This window comes from Phyllobates terribilis, unplaced genomic scaffold (assembly GCF_046119375.1).
Source record: "Phyllobates terribilis strain yellow unplaced genomic scaffold, ASM4611937v1 Scaffold_11__3_contigs__length_659146591, whole genome shotgun sequence".
Taxonomy (NCBI): Eukaryota; Metazoa; Chordata; class Amphibia; order Anura; family Dendrobatidae; genus Phyllobates; species Phyllobates terribilis.
This window is the reverse complement of record NW_027362771.1, coordinates 118,549,453-118,567,824: the sequence shown is the minus strand read 5'-3', so window position 1 is coordinate 118,567,824 and position 18,372 is coordinate 118,549,453. Positions and strand designations below refer to the sequence as shown.

The window sequence follows — 18,372 nt, the reverse complement described above, 5'->3', positions numbered from 1 at the left end:
GTTTTGTGGTAAATGCCAAGCGTCCTGCACGGTGTTGGGCTGCGAGCAAAACCCCCATCTGTGGAGGTCGGGCCCTCATACCACCCTCATGGAGTCTCATGGAGTCAGTTTCTAACCGTTTGTGCAGACACATGCACATTTGTGGCCTGCTGGAGGTCTTTTTTCAGGGCTCTGGCAGTGCTCCTCCTGTTCCTCCTTGCACAAAGGTGGAGGTAGCGATCCTTCTGCTGGGTTGTTGCCCTCCTACGGCCCCGTCCACGTCTCCTGGTGTACTGGCCTGTCTCCTGGTAGCGCCTCCAGCCTCTGGACACTACCCTGACAGACACAGCAAACCTTGCCACAGCTCGCATTGATGTGCCATCCTGGATGAGCTGCACTACCTGAGCAACTTCTGTAGGTTGTAGAGTCCGTCTCATGCTACCACAAGTGTGAAAGCACAACCAACATTCAAAAGTGACCAAAGCATCAGCCAGAAAGCTGATGTGGTCTGTGGTCCCCACCTACAGAACCACTCCTTTATTGAGGGTGTCTTGATAATTGCCAATAATTTCCATCTGCACAACAGCATGTGAAATTGATTGTCAATCAGTGTTGCTTCCTAAAGCCCCCGTCAGGCTAAGTGCCCACGATGCAGAAATGCTGCATATTTTTTACGCTTCTCCCTGGCAGGAAAAACGCATGCGGATTTTAAATCCGATTTTTCCCGCCAGGTAGAAGCGTTTGTGAAGCGTTCTTCACTTGCATTTCTGCATGCGGGTTATCAAGCGCTTTTCCAAGCAATTTTAGCATCACTTGGAAAAGTGCTTGACAACTTATTCACACTATATAAATCCATGCAACTGACATGAATTTATAGTAGTGTGACCAAGTTAGTTAAAAAAAAGAATAAGAATGGTGAAAAATAAAAAAAATAAAGTTTATACTCGCCTTCCGATGTCTTCCCGGTGGTTTGTCTGCTCCGTCCGGTGTCTTGCACTGCTTGCGGGGGTGTGAAGGACCTGCGGTGACGTCATTGAGCCATGTGATCAACGCGAACATTGCAAGACACCGGACGGAGCAGACAAAACACCAGGAGGACATCGGAAGGTAAGTATAATCTTTTATTTTTTATTTTAAATTCTTTTTTTACAGTTTTCTATGGTACCCAGGTCTGGATGAGAGTCTCCTCTCCTCCAGACTTGGGTACCATCCGCACATTGAACCGTGTGATATCCGCATGTGCAATTGCAGTGATGCGGATGTCACGCGGTCCAATGCAAGTCAATGGCGGCGATTACGCTGCGTGTCCGCAAAATTAATGGACATGCTGCGGATTTTTGAGCGCAGCATAAACGCTGCGGAAAAATCCGCAGCATGGGCATTGACAGTGCGGCTTGTCATTGGGGACCATGGGGGGCGGATTACCATGCGTTTACCATTCCGCAGCATAAACGCTTGAAAAACGCATCGTGGGCACTCAGCCTAACACTAAGCAAGATCGCTGCTGAGTCCCAAGTTTTGTGACGCAACAGCGACCTCAGCATCTATCTCTACGTTTGACACGTAGCAGCGACCAGGCCCCTGCTGTGAGATCGCTGGTCGTGTCGAAATGGCCTGGACCATTTTTTGATCGTTGAGGTCCTGCTGGGTAGCATGCATCGGTGTGTTTGACACCTAACCAACGACCTCGTTGGCGACTCAGAACTGAGAAGTCGTTCCTCATCGAGGTCTGAATCGTCAGAGTAGCTGCTATGTGACAGGGTCCCAACGACCGCCGACATCGTTACACAGGTCGCTACGGGTCGTCGTATCGTTGCTGCGTCGTTGGGAAGATCTGACTGTTTGACATCTCATCAGCGACCACATAGCAACGCAGCAACGATCCCTGACAGGTCGTATCGTTGTCGGGATCGTTGTAGCATCACTAAGTGTGACGGTACCTTAAGTGGACAGTTTGATTTCACAGAAGTTTGATTTACTTGGAGTTATATTCTGTTGTTTTGTTTTAAGTGTTCCCTTTATTTTTTTGAGCAGGGTATATGTGTGTAATATATATACAGACCGAAAGTTTGGACACACCTTCTCATTTAAAAAATTTTCTGTATTTTCATGACTATGAAAATTGTGCATTCACACTGAAGGCATCAAAACTATGAATTAACACATGTGGAATTATATAGTTAACAAAAAAGTGTGAAACAACTGAAAATATGTCTTATATTCTAGGTTCTTCAAAGTAGCCACCTTTTGCTTTGATGACTGCTTTGCACACTCTTGGCATTCTCTTGACGAACTTCAAGAGGTAGTCACCGGAAATGGTTTTCACTTCACAGGTGTGCCCTGTCAGGTTTAATAAGTGGGATTTCTTGCCTTATAAATGGGGTTGGGACCATCAGTTGTGTTGTGCAGAAGTTTGGTGGATACACAGCTGATAGTCTTACTGAATAGACTGTTAGCTGTTTTTTTCTTGCCATAATACAAATTCTAAGTAAATAAAAACGAGTGGACATCATTACTTTAAGAAATGAAGGTCAGTCAGTGCGAAAAATTGGCCAAACTTTGATAGTGTCCCCAAGTGCAGTTGCAAAATCCATCAAGCTCTACAAAGAAACTGGCTCACATGAGGACCGCCCCAGGAAAGGAAGACCAAGAGTCACCTCTGCTTCTGAGGATAAGTTTATCCGAGTCACCAGCCTCAGAAATCGCAGGTTAACAGCAGCTCAGATTAGAGACCAGGTCAATGCCACACACAGTTCTAGCAGCAGACACATCTCTTCAACAACTGTTAAGAGGAGACTTTGTGCAGCAGGCCTTCATGGTAAAATAGCTGCTAGGAATCCACTGCTAACGACAGGCAACAAGCAGAAGAGACTTGTTTGGGCTAAAGAACACAAGGAATGGACATTAGACCAGTGGAAATCTGTGCTTTGGTCTGATGAGTCCAAATTTGAGATCTTTGGTTCCAACCACCGTGTCTTTGTGCGACGCAGAAAAGGTGAACGGATGGACTCTACATGCCTGGTTCCCACCATGAAGCATGGAGGAGGTGTGATGGTGTGGGGGTGCTTTGCTGGTGACACTGTTGGGGATTTATTCAAAATTGAAGGCATACTGAACCAGCATGGCTACCACAGCATCTTGCAGCGGCATGCTATTCCATCCGGTTTGCGTTTAGTTGGACCATCATTTATTTTTCAACAGGACAATGACCCCAAACACACCTCCAGGCTGTGTAAGGGCTATTTGACCAAGAAGGAGAGTGATGGGGTGCTACGCCAGATGACCTGGCCTCCACAGTCACCAGACCTGAACCCAATCGAGATGGTTTGGGGTGAGCTGGACCGCAGAGTGAAGGCAAAAGGGCCAACAAGTGCTAAGCATCTCTGGGAACTCCTTCAAAATTGTTGGAAGACCATTTCCGGTGACTACCTCTTGAAGCTCATCAAGAGAATGCCAAGAGTGTGCAAAGCAGTCACCAAAGCAAAAGGTGGCTACTTTGAAGAACCTAGACTATAAGACATATTTTCAGTTGTTTCACACTTTTTTTTGTTAAGTATATAATTCCACATGTGTTAATTCATAGTTTTGATGCCTTCAGTGTGAATGTACAATTTTCATAGTCAGAAGAAATTTCTTTAAATGAGGTGTGTCCAAACTTTTGGTCTGTACTGTGTAGATATATATATATATATATATATATATATATATATATATATAGATATATATATATATATATATATATATATATATATATATATATATATATATATATATATATTATACACCATTGCCTAGTATAACACTAATTTAACTGCATATATAAATCAGAAAAAAACCTTACATATTGGGTATCCACACTATTGTAGTAATGTCAAGAATTACCATAATGAATCAGGTTATTTACAGTGAAACGTAAACTGTATTATAAACAATCCTAAAAGTAGATTTTTCTTTCTTTAGTCACATCACACAAAAATGACATTAAATTACACAATAACTTGGCTTAACCCCCTATCTTCTTTCCCACCCCCAAATTTTTTTAAAAAATAAAACCATTTCTTATGCATAATTTCTTTTTTCATATAGCCACTTTGGTGAAATAATAGTTCTAATTGCTGATAGACAGGCAACATCTAATAAAACTGACGGGTCATTGATGCCTTTTCAGACTTGGTCATTAAGGGGGAAAGTACATTCAATAATTTTTTGTTTTTTTGCATTATTTACTTCTCTTCGGTAGACAATCCTCTTATACCCTGTAACATGTAAAAAGTATATCGGTGTGAATCTAGTTCTTGTATTTTGTTTCTGTCTTTCAGGCTGGCGATCGATCTTTAGCAAGTGTAAGTATCCTAGTGCATTTATTAGCAGATTTCTGTTGCTATTTTGATCTGAATGATTAGAAAATTTTGGTGTACAGCATATTTGCTCTAAAATTAGTGACTTTTCATGTTTTCTGCTAATTCTGAAAGTGGGCAGGGTAACTATTGGTATGACAGATATATTAATACCTTTTGGCAGAAACTAGTGCAAATGATAAAATTGCACTTTCATCGTCCGTTATGTAATTTCCTTGTAGGTTTTCTAAACATGCTTTCCTGTGTTGCTTAACACTTCAGCCAGATGAGAAAAGCATGCTCGATGTAGGTGGCACGCAGGCGCTGCCCCCCGATGAGCATAGTCCTCATGCTGGCCCAGAAGTCCATCGCTGCAGCACTGCTTCAACAGCGCAGATGAGAGAAACTGATTCTTTTGTTTAACCCTATGTTTGGTAGCATAGTATAGCAGAGTCCAGAGGGTCTGTTTAACAACCCAGACCTTTGACCATATTGTCTATATAGGCTTTAAAGGGAACCTGTCATGTAAAAAAAAAAAAGCTATTAAGCTGCAGGTTCATAGCGTTCTAAAGCTGAACAGCCCCTTCACTGAAAGCCCAGCTACCCGGAGGAAGTGAACCAGCCGCTTTGGGCTTTCAGTCATAGTCATGGCCGGTGTGGCTTCAGCCACCGCTCCGTAGTCAGTGCCAGGCGTGGTTACCGCCGCTCACAGACAGTGGGCTTAGCAGTGTATTTTAGTGAAAACAAATAAATGTAAAATCTGGGATAAAAAACACACATAAGTGCATGAAAATACTTGAAATACTGCATAATAGAAATGTCAAGACATAACCTCACCTAAACCCATTTGCAATCATAGTAATTTGCACAATACATTGTTTGACTGCCATACTTGGAAGTGAAGCCAATGTTGCAGTCACACTTGCGTTTTGACATTCCTCTTGTTTGTTCCTTTTTTAGGAACAGACAAATATAGTGAATTGAGAAAAAACAGATCTTTGAAAAAATTGGTGAAAATGGAAGAAGATAAACCCCATTTACTATGATACGGGCCGTCTTGGTTCTGTTGTGTCAGTTTCAGAATGGAAGAAAAAGCAAATTATTTCTTCTGATCTAAAAACTCCCACATCAGAACCTATAATAATCAGTAAATTCCCTCTGCTTCAGTTTCTTCCCAGTTATGCAAATGATCTGTTTTTGACATGAATTAGGTTTTGTCTGTTCTGTCTTCATGCAGAATTTCAAATCATAGTGTGGACATAAGGCCTCATTCACATTTTTGAGTATGAGTGTGATCTGTGATTTTCATAGGCAAGGCGCCATTCACATGTACATATAATTTTTTTCTTATTCAATTTTTTTTTAATAAAATACAATCCAATGGGTCCATGAAAAAAAATCAGACTGCACTCTGATGACATCCAAGTGCAGTCCGATTTTCACAGGCTGTCAGAATGGAGAATTTTTTTTTTTTTCACCGCGTACTAGAAAATTGGATGACCCTTGTACCACACTTTAACCAAACTCTGATCAAAATAATTGGTCCATTTTTCTCATATGTGGAAAAATCAGACTTGTGAATGAGGCCTAACTAACACAGATGGTAAGGACTCATTATGTTTTATATGTAGTGGTTATCAAAGGTACATGCATTACTCTCCATGTAGAAAGTAATCCTCTTGGCCAATCTATTTACAGTATTTTCCTGCAACTGTAAGGGCCTGTGCACACATTGCAGATTTGTTGCAAAACCTGATACCAGAAAAGTGAATGAGAAACTTAAAGTGTAATGCACACGTTTAGTATTTTTGACTTTGCAGATTTGGTGCAGAAAATAATCTTTAACATGTCCAATTCTCAGTGTGTTTTTGCCTGGGTTGAATGCACTGGCAAAAAAACGCAACGTTTTTTGAGGCTGTGTTTTCCTGCAAATTTCTGTAATCAAATACTCAACGAGTGCACATACCCTAACATTTAATCAATTACAACCAAGAAATGTCTTATACTGGGCTTGATCAACCCTGCAAGCTTCATTGGGAATATCATGATGATGTGCAACGCCTCCATTTTTATTTCTCTGCCCTAGTTTTAGAATCTTTTGTAAAAAGATATTTAACAATATTTTTCCAGTTCACAAATTTAGTTTTTTCGACAGACTAGACATATGTGAATGTTACTGCATGCACAATGAATAATCTGCTGGATGTCAGAAATGGATCGCTTACCCATTTAATTTGTAGGTCATTGCACACGAAATTTCACACAGCTGGACAGGAAACTTGGTCACAAACAGAACCTGGGAAAATTTCTGGTATGTACATATCGGATTCATTATCTCCTTACATGGTGGTCTTTGTCATCCCCAAGCAAAAACTCTTTTAGCTGATGAGGAAAGCATAACATGCATTGTACCTTATGAGGCTGCAGTTATATTTGATTCACTTTCTATAGGCAATAAATGAATGTGAAATTCTGCCTTATGCATAAAATCAAATATTAGTCCCAAAAACTATAACTTGATCAACTATTTTTACTTTTGATCAAATTAATGCAGATAATGAATCTTCAGCAACTGATTCCCATACCTTGAAAAAGGCTACCTAGTGTCTATGTAAAATCCAGCGGGTGATTGGAGTAAAAAAAAAAAAAACTGTAGAGCTTGTTACAAGTGGTTAAAGGGAATTATCAGGTTTTTTTTGTTTTTTTTTATTCCATTTGATAGCAGCATAATGTAGAGAAAGAGGCCCTGCTTCCAGCGATGTCACTTACTAGGCTTCTTGCTGTAGTTTTGATAAAATTGTTTCATCTGCTGCAGTGATGACCTCCTGCTGTGTAGTCATCTATATTCATGAGCTCTGGCTATCTCCATCCCCACTACTGGATGGCAGGTTTCTGCCTATGCACAGCATAAGCGGAAAACTGTCAAGTGTTGTGGCAGAGTACGTAATTGAGAGAAATGGCAGCAGATAAAACCTTGATTTTTATCAAAACTACTGCAAAAAGCCAAGTAAGGGACAGAGCTGGAATTGGGGTCTCTTGCTATTTTATACTGCCATCACATGAAGAAGCATAAACCTGGTGATTCATCTGGCCAGGTAGGACTTTTTTCCATAAGCTTAGCCCTAGCCATGTGTTGTAAGGCATTTAGAATATATGGAACATGTTTAATTTCTTTATTATAAAGGGAATATCCATGGTCAGAAATTGCCTCCTTATTTCCAGTGCCTATGTGTGTGGTATTGCAGCTTATCTTTATTAAAGTGAATGAAGCTGAGCTGCAATACCTGATCCAACCCACACGTAATGGTGGCAGTGTTACTGGGATAAAAAGACGCTTTGTGTTTATTAACCATTTAATCACCCTTTTAATGTTCGAGAATATATAAAGTGGCAGCTTCTGGTTTCAGGTTGAATGAAGGTCACACTGTTTATCTGGAAAGGAGAATTGATGGACTTCTGTATGGAGAGCAGTTCCGACAGTTCAAGGCTTTAGGGGGATGGAAAGAACTTCAAAACGCTGTATGTAGGAATGTCTATCTTCATGATGTATGACTACATTGGGAATGGTGATACTTTTACTCCAGCTGTAGAAGTACGCTGTTACAATTTAATCCATTTAGTCTGGTATTGTTCAGAGGTCCAAATTCAAGCAGTAAATACATGAAGGGAAGTTGTGTTATGCTTAGTGTCAGGCTTTAAAGGGTGTTCGCTCATCTTCCTAAAAGGGTAAAATTGCAAAGTGGTCCTAAAAAAAAAAAAAAAAATCTACTTTGAATTTACTTATCTAAAAAAAATCCTCTCCATCCTCATTAATGGAGGGATTTTTAATTTTATTGTGTATAGTTTGACTGTTACTGGCCACTTCTGCAGTCCATCACCGGTGACCTGTGTGCTAGGCAAGGAGCGCAGCACTTACAAGCTCTGTTATAGAACTTGCAAGCTCCACTCTAAAGTTGACCTGCTTCGGCCAGCTACAGGGCCCCTACGGTCTTACAATGCTGCGGAGGCAAAGCTGTCTCTGCTTGCAGCTTTGGAGAGTTAACAGTTTGGGCCAACAGCACAATGATGATGCTTATCCAAACTGTCTATCATTCAGGAGTGCGCCAATCTCCGGCAATCCGGAGTCCTGAAGCCATAAGAGCCACATGCTCTCCTTTGTTTAGAAGACTTCAGTTTTGTTCTTTCATTGTACCAAGTACTTGACTAATATATTATGGGCATTTTCTCTGGGTTACAGGTTAAAACCTTCGGTGCTACTAATCCGCTCACCAACCTGGTCCCCAATCTTCATGAAGTTGATGTGGATGCAGCATTCTCCTCTGTACCATATGAGAAAGGATTTGCCCTTTTGTTCTACTTGGAGCAGCTTCTTGGTGGACCAGGTTTGTAAATGTTGGATGTGAAAGACGTGTGACAGATAAGATTAATATTTAGCATTTTGGGTGCCAAAACCTCCTAAAATTCTACCTACAGATCAGAACTCGTATGGCTACTGTAGGTTTTTCATCCATGTCACATGAGAATAGACTTCTACGTGAAGATTATAAGGCTATCAAATACCGCTGGGGCTACTAAAGGAAACATATAAACTGCCTGTGGCAGAATAGTAATTCCTGATCCAGAATTAAATACAATTTGTTATGAAATAAGGTCTATTCCACATGGTGATTTAAAATACAGTTGTGTAATAAAATTAGTCAAAATATGATGAGGATTGTGAATGAGTCAATCTGGTGCAGGCAATTACTTACGGAGGAGAAGGTCTTTAGATGGAAGAGGGAGCTATTACACATGACATCCCTGATGAAGGGAACAGAGGTTCTCTGAAACGCATAGTTTATATTCGAATGCCGACTTTTACTATTGTAGTTTGTTCTGACGTCACGACCGGCAACCTACAGCTCCATTTTTGAAAGATGGACACATTGGATAACTGCCACCAGCCGGGGCACTGCCCGGAAATACGCTTACCTTTTTAGGTACCTTTGGAATCAGCAAGCCATGGATGATAGTTTTTATGGAACACTTGGTCTTGTACATTTTGTACCTACACAAGCTGGGCTCATTTACAGTCCTCATTGTCTATTGAATCATTTCATTACACAACTGTATTCTACATGAAGACCAATCCATCTCCCTCGTTGTTTGAGAGTTGCCATAGTGCTGCTAACACAATGCTACAACCTCTACAGGAAACCTTGACCATCAACCAAGAACACTCTCTTGTCTTGATGATTCTGTGTTACATTCATTATTATATATTGATGGTTAATTCTAAAGAAATCCCTGACTCATTAGAAAAGGTTTTTTGTTGGTTACATATAGCTGATGCAATGAGTCATTGGGTTTCATGAGGCAGGGGAGCGCTCTCATTAATACACTGGATTCCTAACTATGTGCCCGTAGTGTTTTATTGTGTTACAAGCATAAAGTTGCAATATATTGTCTTGTGCTATTTGTGCTTTGTCGTACAATACACCAGTCCCTATGATATACTGCCTTTAATAGGACTGCATATTGCTTGACAGAACCCCCTCCCCCCTTTTAAGTTGTTTCTGGAAAAGTTAGATTAAAACCAATTAGGATACCTTACAGCACCTATTGAAGTAGTCACCTAGGTCATCCAGTAAGACTTGTAGTATTAGATCCCATAAAAAAAAACAAAAAAAGGGGGAAATCCACACTGCAAAATGTATAAAACAAAAGAAATTTATTTAACCCATATCAGGATAAAAAAAAGTCACATGGATACACAAAATAGAAAAATATGAAAAGACAAAAAAGGAAAACGCCTTACGCGTTTCGGACAATCATGTCCTTAGTCAGACCCTTGATTAAGGACATGCTTGTCCGAAACACATAAGATGGTGTTTTCCTTTTGTCTTTTCATATTTTTGTGTATTCATGTCATTCATGTTTTTATCCTGATATGGCTTAAATAAATTTATGTTTTATACATTTTGCGTTGTTGGATTTCCCCCTTTTTTGTGGTTCCACAGCTGGGTTGCCGGGCCCAGAGCTTTTCATCCGTGCACCCACATGGCATTCCGGAATTGACAACAATAATTGTGAGCATACATATATATATATAGATAGATAAAAAAAAAAATCTATCTATCTTTTTCTTATTCAATCCCATATTGTGCGTACTTGGCTTTGGTACCTGTAACAGCACGTGCACTCTGTTATCTTATGACTAAGACATGTTTTTTAATTTATTTATTTTTTTCCTGAAACTAGAATACCCTTTTAATATATCTGCTAGGGCTGGGTGACCTACTACGGAACTTATTAGAGCAAGTGCTTTTTAAGATGCATTATTTAACGTAAGACTGCAATCACATTCTCCCAACTTGTAAAATGTATGTGTAATATTTACTATTTTTTTTTTTTGCTCTGGAAATAAAAGTTTTTAAGATGAACGGAGTTCTGATACCCTAGGAAGTAACTGAATGGCCGTACTTACTAGGCTATATTGGAAAAGTTAGTAAAATGCCACCTCTGTTCTCCGACATTGCTTCCTACTATTGGCTGAAGTTTCCATCTTTTCTCGGCACGACACTGTATATAATACTGAAAGACTTCTGCTTTGTGGTGTTTTTTATGTTATGCATATTGATTTTTTCTGATATCTGTAGTTTTTGTTTTTATTGTAATTTACAAATCTCTTTTCTAGATGTGTTTCTGGGATTTTTGAAAACCTACATCCAAAGGTTTGCTTATAAAAGTGTAACCACCGAGGAGTGGAAAACGTTCCTGTATTCATATTTCAAAGACCAGGTACAAGTGGATTATTTTTTTTTTTTTTTTTTTTAGGTTTTGTCCCTGGGCTTTTTTTTTTTTCCTAGTTCAGCATAAATCCGGTTTTCCTCCTTGTCCTTGAATACAGGTGGAGATTCTGGATAAAGTTGACTGGAATGGGTGGATGCACACGCCAGGCATGCCACCCGTGCAACCCAAGTGAGTTCCTGTTGCTTCTATTTTTAATATACTCTTCTCCCTATGGCTATTTTTACACATTTGTGAAAATTTCTACTGAAGATTTGGCTACAAATTCGCAACGGATCTGTATGTACTTGTCGGTTTTCATTGGAGTAGAGCAAAATCCTCCCTCACTAAAGCATTGAACAGGCTGAAAACTGCTATGAAAATACACCTAATAATGCGCATGCTTCAGATTTGATATTTCCCATGGTTTAATTTTCATGCGGACTTCTTCCCATAACGGGTGACTGCGCTTTTGAAAAACACATTTACATGCATTGGATTGAAAATTGCAGTAGAATTGCCATTCAGAATCTGCATCGTAAATCTGCAACGTATGAACTCGGCCTCTGTCAAAACCTTTTACTGGGGAAATTATTTCCCATTTGGTACAATCCTTAAAGAAAATTCAGAAATCATTTCACTTAGAGGATGTTCAGTGTATAGTTTGACTTTTGTAGAAAAAAAAACAAATTACACATGACACAAACTTAAAACTTTAAAGTATATTATTTTAAATAATGGCATATGTTATTCCAGATAAAGTAGAGGGAAACATTATAAAATTAGCCATTAAAGCTTTATATCCTCATATCAAAAATACAGAATAGATAGTTGATCTATAGTTTTTAATTATGCGGTTTGTGTTACATTATGATTACGGTCCATTGTTAATGGCCTGAAATGCATAGGTGACGCTGCTACTATTTGTGAAATTCATCCATTCTGTATTTTTAACTTGAAATAAAGCACATTTATAATTATCTGGACGTTGGCCTTGCTTCTTTGTTCAAATCTTGTAATTTGCATTTCTAAAATACTGGCACAAGTCTAAGGGTGCAAATTACACCCCTTTCACATTTGTGCGTTTTTTATACTAGTGCTCAGTCTTTTTCACAGAACCAATAGCAGCAATTTGGCTTGTGACCGCAAATATGTAAAGTAGATATGAGCAGTCACATGACCACCACTTGTTCAAGCAGAGGACAATCCTAACAGTATAGATGTTACACACTGGTAGTATTTCCCATTGATTCCAATTTACTCCTTTTCTAGCCCCTGATGAGACTCCTTATCTAGTTTTATGCTCTGGCTGATATCTTACATCTCTTTTACAGGTACGATATGACTCTTGCCAATGCCTGTATTCTACTTTGCAACAGATGGACAGAGGTAAGAGGTGCAACATCATTCTTGGTTTAACAGTTTTCTATAGATAGTCAGAAGATTAACGTTACATGCACACAGATCAGCGAAGCTGCTGCGCATTGCACTACCATCATCGTATGAAGTATGTGGTGCATCCATAACGTAAACATCACAATTTGCCTATTTTGTGGATTGGTCCTGAGTTTCCACAAATGCTAAAGGCGTTCTCATGGGAAGAAAAAATCCTGGCCCATCAGTTATCGGTAGTGTCCCATTCGAAGTTCTATATGCCCTATTACGGGTTATTTTTAAGTGAGACAACCACTTTAAAGGAAACCTGTCCTCTTGTACATGCAGTCTGATCTGTGGGCAACATGGTATAGAGAAGAAGCTGCCGAGCAGAAAGATATGTATAGGCTTGTTAGAAAAAAATAATCACTTGTATTTTATTCATTGAGATCCCTGGTGTTTCTATACATGAGTCCAGTGGGTGGTTCTGTTCTGTGATTGACAGTCTTCCCTGCAAGACTGAACATGGAGAGAGCTGTCAATCACATCACACATTCCCTTAAGCCTTTCCTTTCAAAAGCGGGGAGAGAATTCTAGGAAAACTTTGTAGAATATGAACAAGTGAGTGGCTCAAACAAACTAGCAGGCATAAAAAGAGTTGAGAAAGTTGACTTTGCATGTATAATAATTTTTACACACGAATGTACAGTATGTTTAACAAAGTTCTTTTAATAGACTGAAATGATTGTGATATGTTGACCAACTAGATCAGATTTCACAATTTGTATTTTTTTTTTTTTTAGGCCAAAGCTTTTATAATTTTTGTTTTCTATTTTTTTGCCATTTTGTTAGGCTAAGGAGAGTGATTTGAGTTCCTTCACTGCCGCCGACCTGAAAGAATTATCATCCCATCAGCAAATTGAGTTCCTGACTCTCTTGCTTCTTAAGGTAATTGTTCCTGCTTTGCTGTTGCATTAATGTCATTCTATTATGCAAACTGTTTTGCATTGATTTTAATTTTACTAATAATGATACTTCTCAGATAAAGGGGGCACAAGGCAGGCCAAACATGTATTTAAAAAACAAAATCTATTACCAGTGTAATCATGGTCTTTTCTTTTAGATCTTAGCACCAATAGTTCAGGGGGAAGAGAACAATTCCCTACAGATTATACTGCATACTCTAGGGCTAACTAAATTACATTGGCTTTAAAGGAGACCTGTCACAAAATGTTTGTGCCCTGAATCTCTATCATGTCACTATATTGCTGGGTTTTAGGGTGACTTGCCTATGTAATGCATATGCACATAATGCACATTTCTGGTAGCAGCATGTTAACTCTACATAATATGGACAGTGTATGTAACTTGCAGAATAAGTGTTAGATGGCACCTTAGGGGACAACAATTTGACAGATTCCAATTAAATTGCTTTCCCATCTCCAAAAGTGATGACCTATTGCTAGGATGTGCTATGGTTTTCTGAACATCGGCAGTCCAAAACTAAAAACTCCAGAACTGCGGCTTCTCAGTTGCCACAGCTCCAAGAAAAATTGCAATAAGAAGTGATCAAAATGATGGATCTACCTCAAAATGGTATAGATTTCAATCAAAACATCAGCTTGCCACGCTAAAAAGCTGCCCTCACACGGCTCCATCAACCTACCCCAAAAAAAGTTAGATCACCAGGAATGCAGGCAAACAAAATTTCATTTTGTTTTTATGAATTTCACTGCACTTGGAATTTTATTCCTATTTTCCAGTACATTAAATGGCAAATCAATTATTTTTTTTTTTTGGACAAGTTGTATTTTTTGATGATGCAAGTCCTGATATGGCTGTGTCAGTGGATAAAAATAAAGTTGTAGCTCTTGGAAAATGGAGAGGAAAAAATGGAAGCATAATAAACCAACTGAAACCCTGAAAATCGCCCAGTTGGAAGGAGTTGAGGGAGGAGATAGTTGTGATCCTACTAGTTTTTAGTCTGTTTGGCCATTCCAAGTGTGTACCAGGTGCCTGTGCTTGGTTTGAAGTCATTTTATGCGGAGACTCCCTTTTAATAGGAGTACTAGGATTGTAGTGATTGACAGGCTATTTATACATTCATACACGCTAGCCTGGCATTTACCACCTTGAGGGGCTATTCTAATGCTCTCCTTCCAAATACAGGACTTGTATTCTTTTAGCACTTCTATTAGCCAAATGGCTCCCGTTTTGAGCCATTTGGGCTACTAGATGCAGGAATCTGTAGTTGTAATATAACAGTCCTTACCTAGGGCAGCATGTTAAGCTGACAGATGCCCTTTAAGGACGTATTCTTGATTTTTCTCTATTAACAAAGAGTTAGTCTGAAATCACTGTTGTCCAATATAATTTTTCATATAATACAATGTGCGTGTAGAATATGGACTCTGATTTAATTTCCTTTCTGAGTAGGATCCATTGCCGGTGTCTCATGTGAAGCGTATGCAAGAGGTATACAACTTCAATGATGTCAAGAACTCTGAGATTCTATTTAGGTATGAAAGATCAAAACTGACAATTGGTTCATAATGCAGAACTGGAAAAGCTGTTGCCTACCCAGTGAGGACTAGCCCCCTGCTGGTACATTTTAGACCTATTGCTAATCAGTGTGAAGTGTCCGGTTATTTTTGTGTTTTAAATACTTGTTTGCATTTTTTCCACTATGTCTGCAGAGAATAATGTAAGCAGATTTTTTGTTATGATACAGTTCTAATTGATTTATCCTCTACCTGCCTTACATTATTAAATGGCAAGACTGCTGTAAACCTGTCAAATATCTTCTGACTACTTTCTTGATTTATTTACTTTAATTTTCTTTTGAATATAGTTTTAAATCTTAATACTTACTGAATACTTAGAGCTTTTTGTTTTTATTTTTTTTCACACATATAGATGGTTACGAATTTGTATTCTTGTAAAGTGGGAAGACGTTATTCCTTTGGCTTTTAAAATGGCAACAGAGCAGGGTCGGATGAAATTTACTCGTCCGTTATATCGGTAAGATATAAAAAGGATTTTGCAACCAAAGATGGCATCGAAGTGAATGTTAATCTTCTACTTTTCTGAATATATGCAGAATTATGTGCTGATGTTAGATCTTGTTTTGAACTGACTTCTCCTATAAAGGGCTCCAGATCCCTAGTATAGAGGTAGTGTAAAATTCTTGCTGTCTGCAGTTTCCACTAGGGGCGCTCACTGTAAAATGTTACAAAACAGTTTACAATAAGACTGCAAGCTCCCTCTAGTGGTGGCTACAGGCGGACAATATTATATAATTATACATCAGAGTATTGTCAGTCTGTGCCGTCCGTATGCAAAATGGGTAGCACACCGACTAATGCAAGTCAGCATGTTAATTAACAAGAACGTTTTTACAGACTGACTGACTGATTTTCTACTTTTAAAAATTAATCACAGTATGCATTTTGATCTATATTTCAGATCTGACTGCCATTATAAGTAATGGGTGTGCAATAAACATCACATACCATCCGTATGTCATGTGTCTTTCACAGATCTCTTACAATTATTAACATGGGAAACTGTATTTAACCTTTTATTTATTAAATTGTTCATTTAAAAACTGGAAACTATACGGATGAAAAAACTTGATATATAGATAATAATGAAGAAAAAGTTTTTTGTTTTTTTTTCTGGATGAAAAGTGGACGATGTTTGCGTAACTGTTTTACTTTGTGTATATTCTTTAGGGACCTCTACAACTTTGACAAAGCCCGGGACCAAGCAGTCAGCACTTTCATCAAGAATAGAGCCTTTATGCATCCAGTGACTGCAATGCTGGTGGCCAAAGATTTGCATGTGGATGGATAATGTAATTAGCCACTCAACATTGTTTTCAGACATTTTTACTCTAGCTAAACAATTTTAAAATTACTGCCTTAATCGATGGATTGCAACAAAATCCATAAAGTATTTGTATTCTCCACGCTACAATAAATCAGAATGGTGAGATTTTACTGAATATCATTTGTCTGTACTTTTTTTTTTAGGTATATTTTAAGGGTTTACCTGCGCATTACTAAAGTAATTTAGAGAAGGTGAGCTGTATAATTACAAGTTTCTGTTCATGCCAGTCTGGTAAAACACCTAGTAAATAAAAGCCTACAAATAAGTGTCAGCTAGCCACAGGGCCAGTGTAAAGAGTAAGAACACGTACAGCCAAAAAAACAGCATTTAAATATAATACTACATCGCCCCATTGAAGCCTTGGCAAAACGCGCGTCAGACATGTATAGGTAACACTCATTATATATTATGTATTTATCATGAGATTTTGATTATGTCTTGCACTTTGCTTAGTTTGCTACCATTCCTTTAGTAAAATATGTATATTATGTTTTTCCACATCAATATAGCTTGAAGGCCTCATTAAACTTAGTTCTATATTTACTTACCTGTATGTAATATTTGTGACAGTTAAGGCATTTATAAGAGAAATTCTATATCTGCCTTCAACCATTATATATAGGGATTCCTAATACACCAGGACATATTCTGTTATTCATTGCATTATTCATGTATTTTAGATTACTTTGTTTGTACATATTATCCTATATGGTCTTTGGAATTTCCTTCATGATGTATTCACCTTTTATATAACTTATTTTATTCTTCGAATTAGTTTATTTTTAATATATTTAAAATGCAGTCATTCTTTGTAGGTGTTATATTAAAACACACAGTTCTATGCTTTATTTTCTAACCTTCACATAAAAGCTGGAATCTAGACTGTGGGCTATGTCCGGCGCTGGAAGCTGTCGCTTCTCCGTACCCAGTTCTGAATGACTAACGGGCTGCTATCTGTATGAAAACTTTTGCCTGTTCCTGGAGCTTTTTTAAATATTGTCCTAAAAAATACCAAAGTGTCAGTAAGGGCTCTTTCAGACCAGTTAGTAATTTTGTGTCAAAAGGACAGTACACAGACTAATGCAAGTGAGTGGAGGATTTCAGATAAAAGTTATTACACTTATGTAAAAGAAAAAAACAAAAACACTACTCTGATTTGGGGTTTTTTGGGGATCAGATTTGTTCATCAAACTCAATGGGCACCATTCGTATAGGTCAGTTCTATTACAGTAATAAGATGGGAAACTATTTGGCTAAACATACAGATGACATAATGAAACACCAGATTTATGAAGAATGGACAATTTTTATGCGCTCGGTTTAACACTTCCTAAGAAACTAACTTCTTTCTAATGAGGGAGGCAGCTGAATGATTCTGCTGATGGGTGTCGTTCAAAGGGATTGTCCGGTCAAAACAGATAAGTCTGCAGTCAGTTTGTGTGACTGCAGACTTCTGAATTCCCCCAGCGCATGCAGCAGGGATTCGCCGGTTTCAAACCTGGTAACGGAGGGTATGTACCACTTATACATACTCCCGGCCAGTGGGCGCAGCCTCGCTCTCAATGCAATTGTATTGAGTGAGGCTGCGTCCTCTAGTCTGACGCCCCCACTGGCCGTTTGTGTCACTAGACTGGGCACGGCCTCCGCTCTATAGAAGTATATGGAGCGAGGCGGCGCCCACTGGCATGTAGAATTCATACATACCCTCGGTTACCAGGTCTGAAACCGGCCAATCCCCCCGCATTGCAGTGTGCATGTTGGGGGGATTCATAAGTCTGCAGTCACTCTGTGTGACCACAGACTTATCTGTTTTGACCAGACAACCCCTTTAATACATTTTGCATTTCTCTGACTTTCTGATATGTGTGCTCAAAGTAAGTGGTCTAGTATGGACTGCATGAAATTGATATTTTATATGCTCATGTGAGCAAACCGTTATACTATCGGTCCCATTTTCATCCAGGAGAGTGGGATGGTTTTCTTATTTGTCATCCGTATACAATCCATTTTTTTTTTTTTTTTT

The 18,372-nt window shown here is 38.7% G+C and overlaps 2 protein-coding genes across 4 annotated transcripts in view; one reads left to right on the top strand and one right to left on the bottom strand.

Annotated features, from left to right (window-relative positions):
* The window catches only part of LTA4H (leukotriene A4 hydrolase), a 39,068-nt gene extending 22,604 nt beyond the window's left edge, over positions 1–16,464 (top strand). Inside the window, exons 9-19 of the mRNA XM_073651561.1 lie at positions 4,299–4,322; positions 6,557–6,627; positions 7,724–7,835; positions 8,554–8,698; positions 10,993–11,096; positions 11,206–11,276; positions 12,419–12,473; positions 13,311–13,406; positions 14,895–14,977; positions 15,375–15,479; positions 16,193–16,464. Of these exons, the coding sequence (XP_073507662.1) occupies positions 4,299–4,322; positions 6,557–6,627; positions 7,724–7,835; positions 8,554–8,698; positions 10,993–11,096; positions 11,206–11,276; positions 12,419–12,473; positions 13,311–13,406; positions 14,895–14,977; positions 15,375–15,479; positions 16,193–16,313 (987 nt within the window). The 3' untranslated portion in view covers positions 16,314–16,464. The remainder of the gene's footprint in view (positions 1–4,298; positions 4,323–6,556; positions 6,628–7,723; positions 7,836–8,553; positions 8,699–10,992; positions 11,097–11,205; positions 11,277–12,418; positions 12,474–13,310; positions 13,407–14,894; positions 14,978–15,374; positions 15,480–16,192) is intronic.
* Positions 1–18,372, bottom strand: part of CUNH12orf75 (chromosome unknown C12orf75 homolog) — a 197,416-nt gene that overhangs the window by 124,308 nt on the left and 54,736 nt on the right. The gene's annotated exons all lie outside the window — the stretch shown is intronic.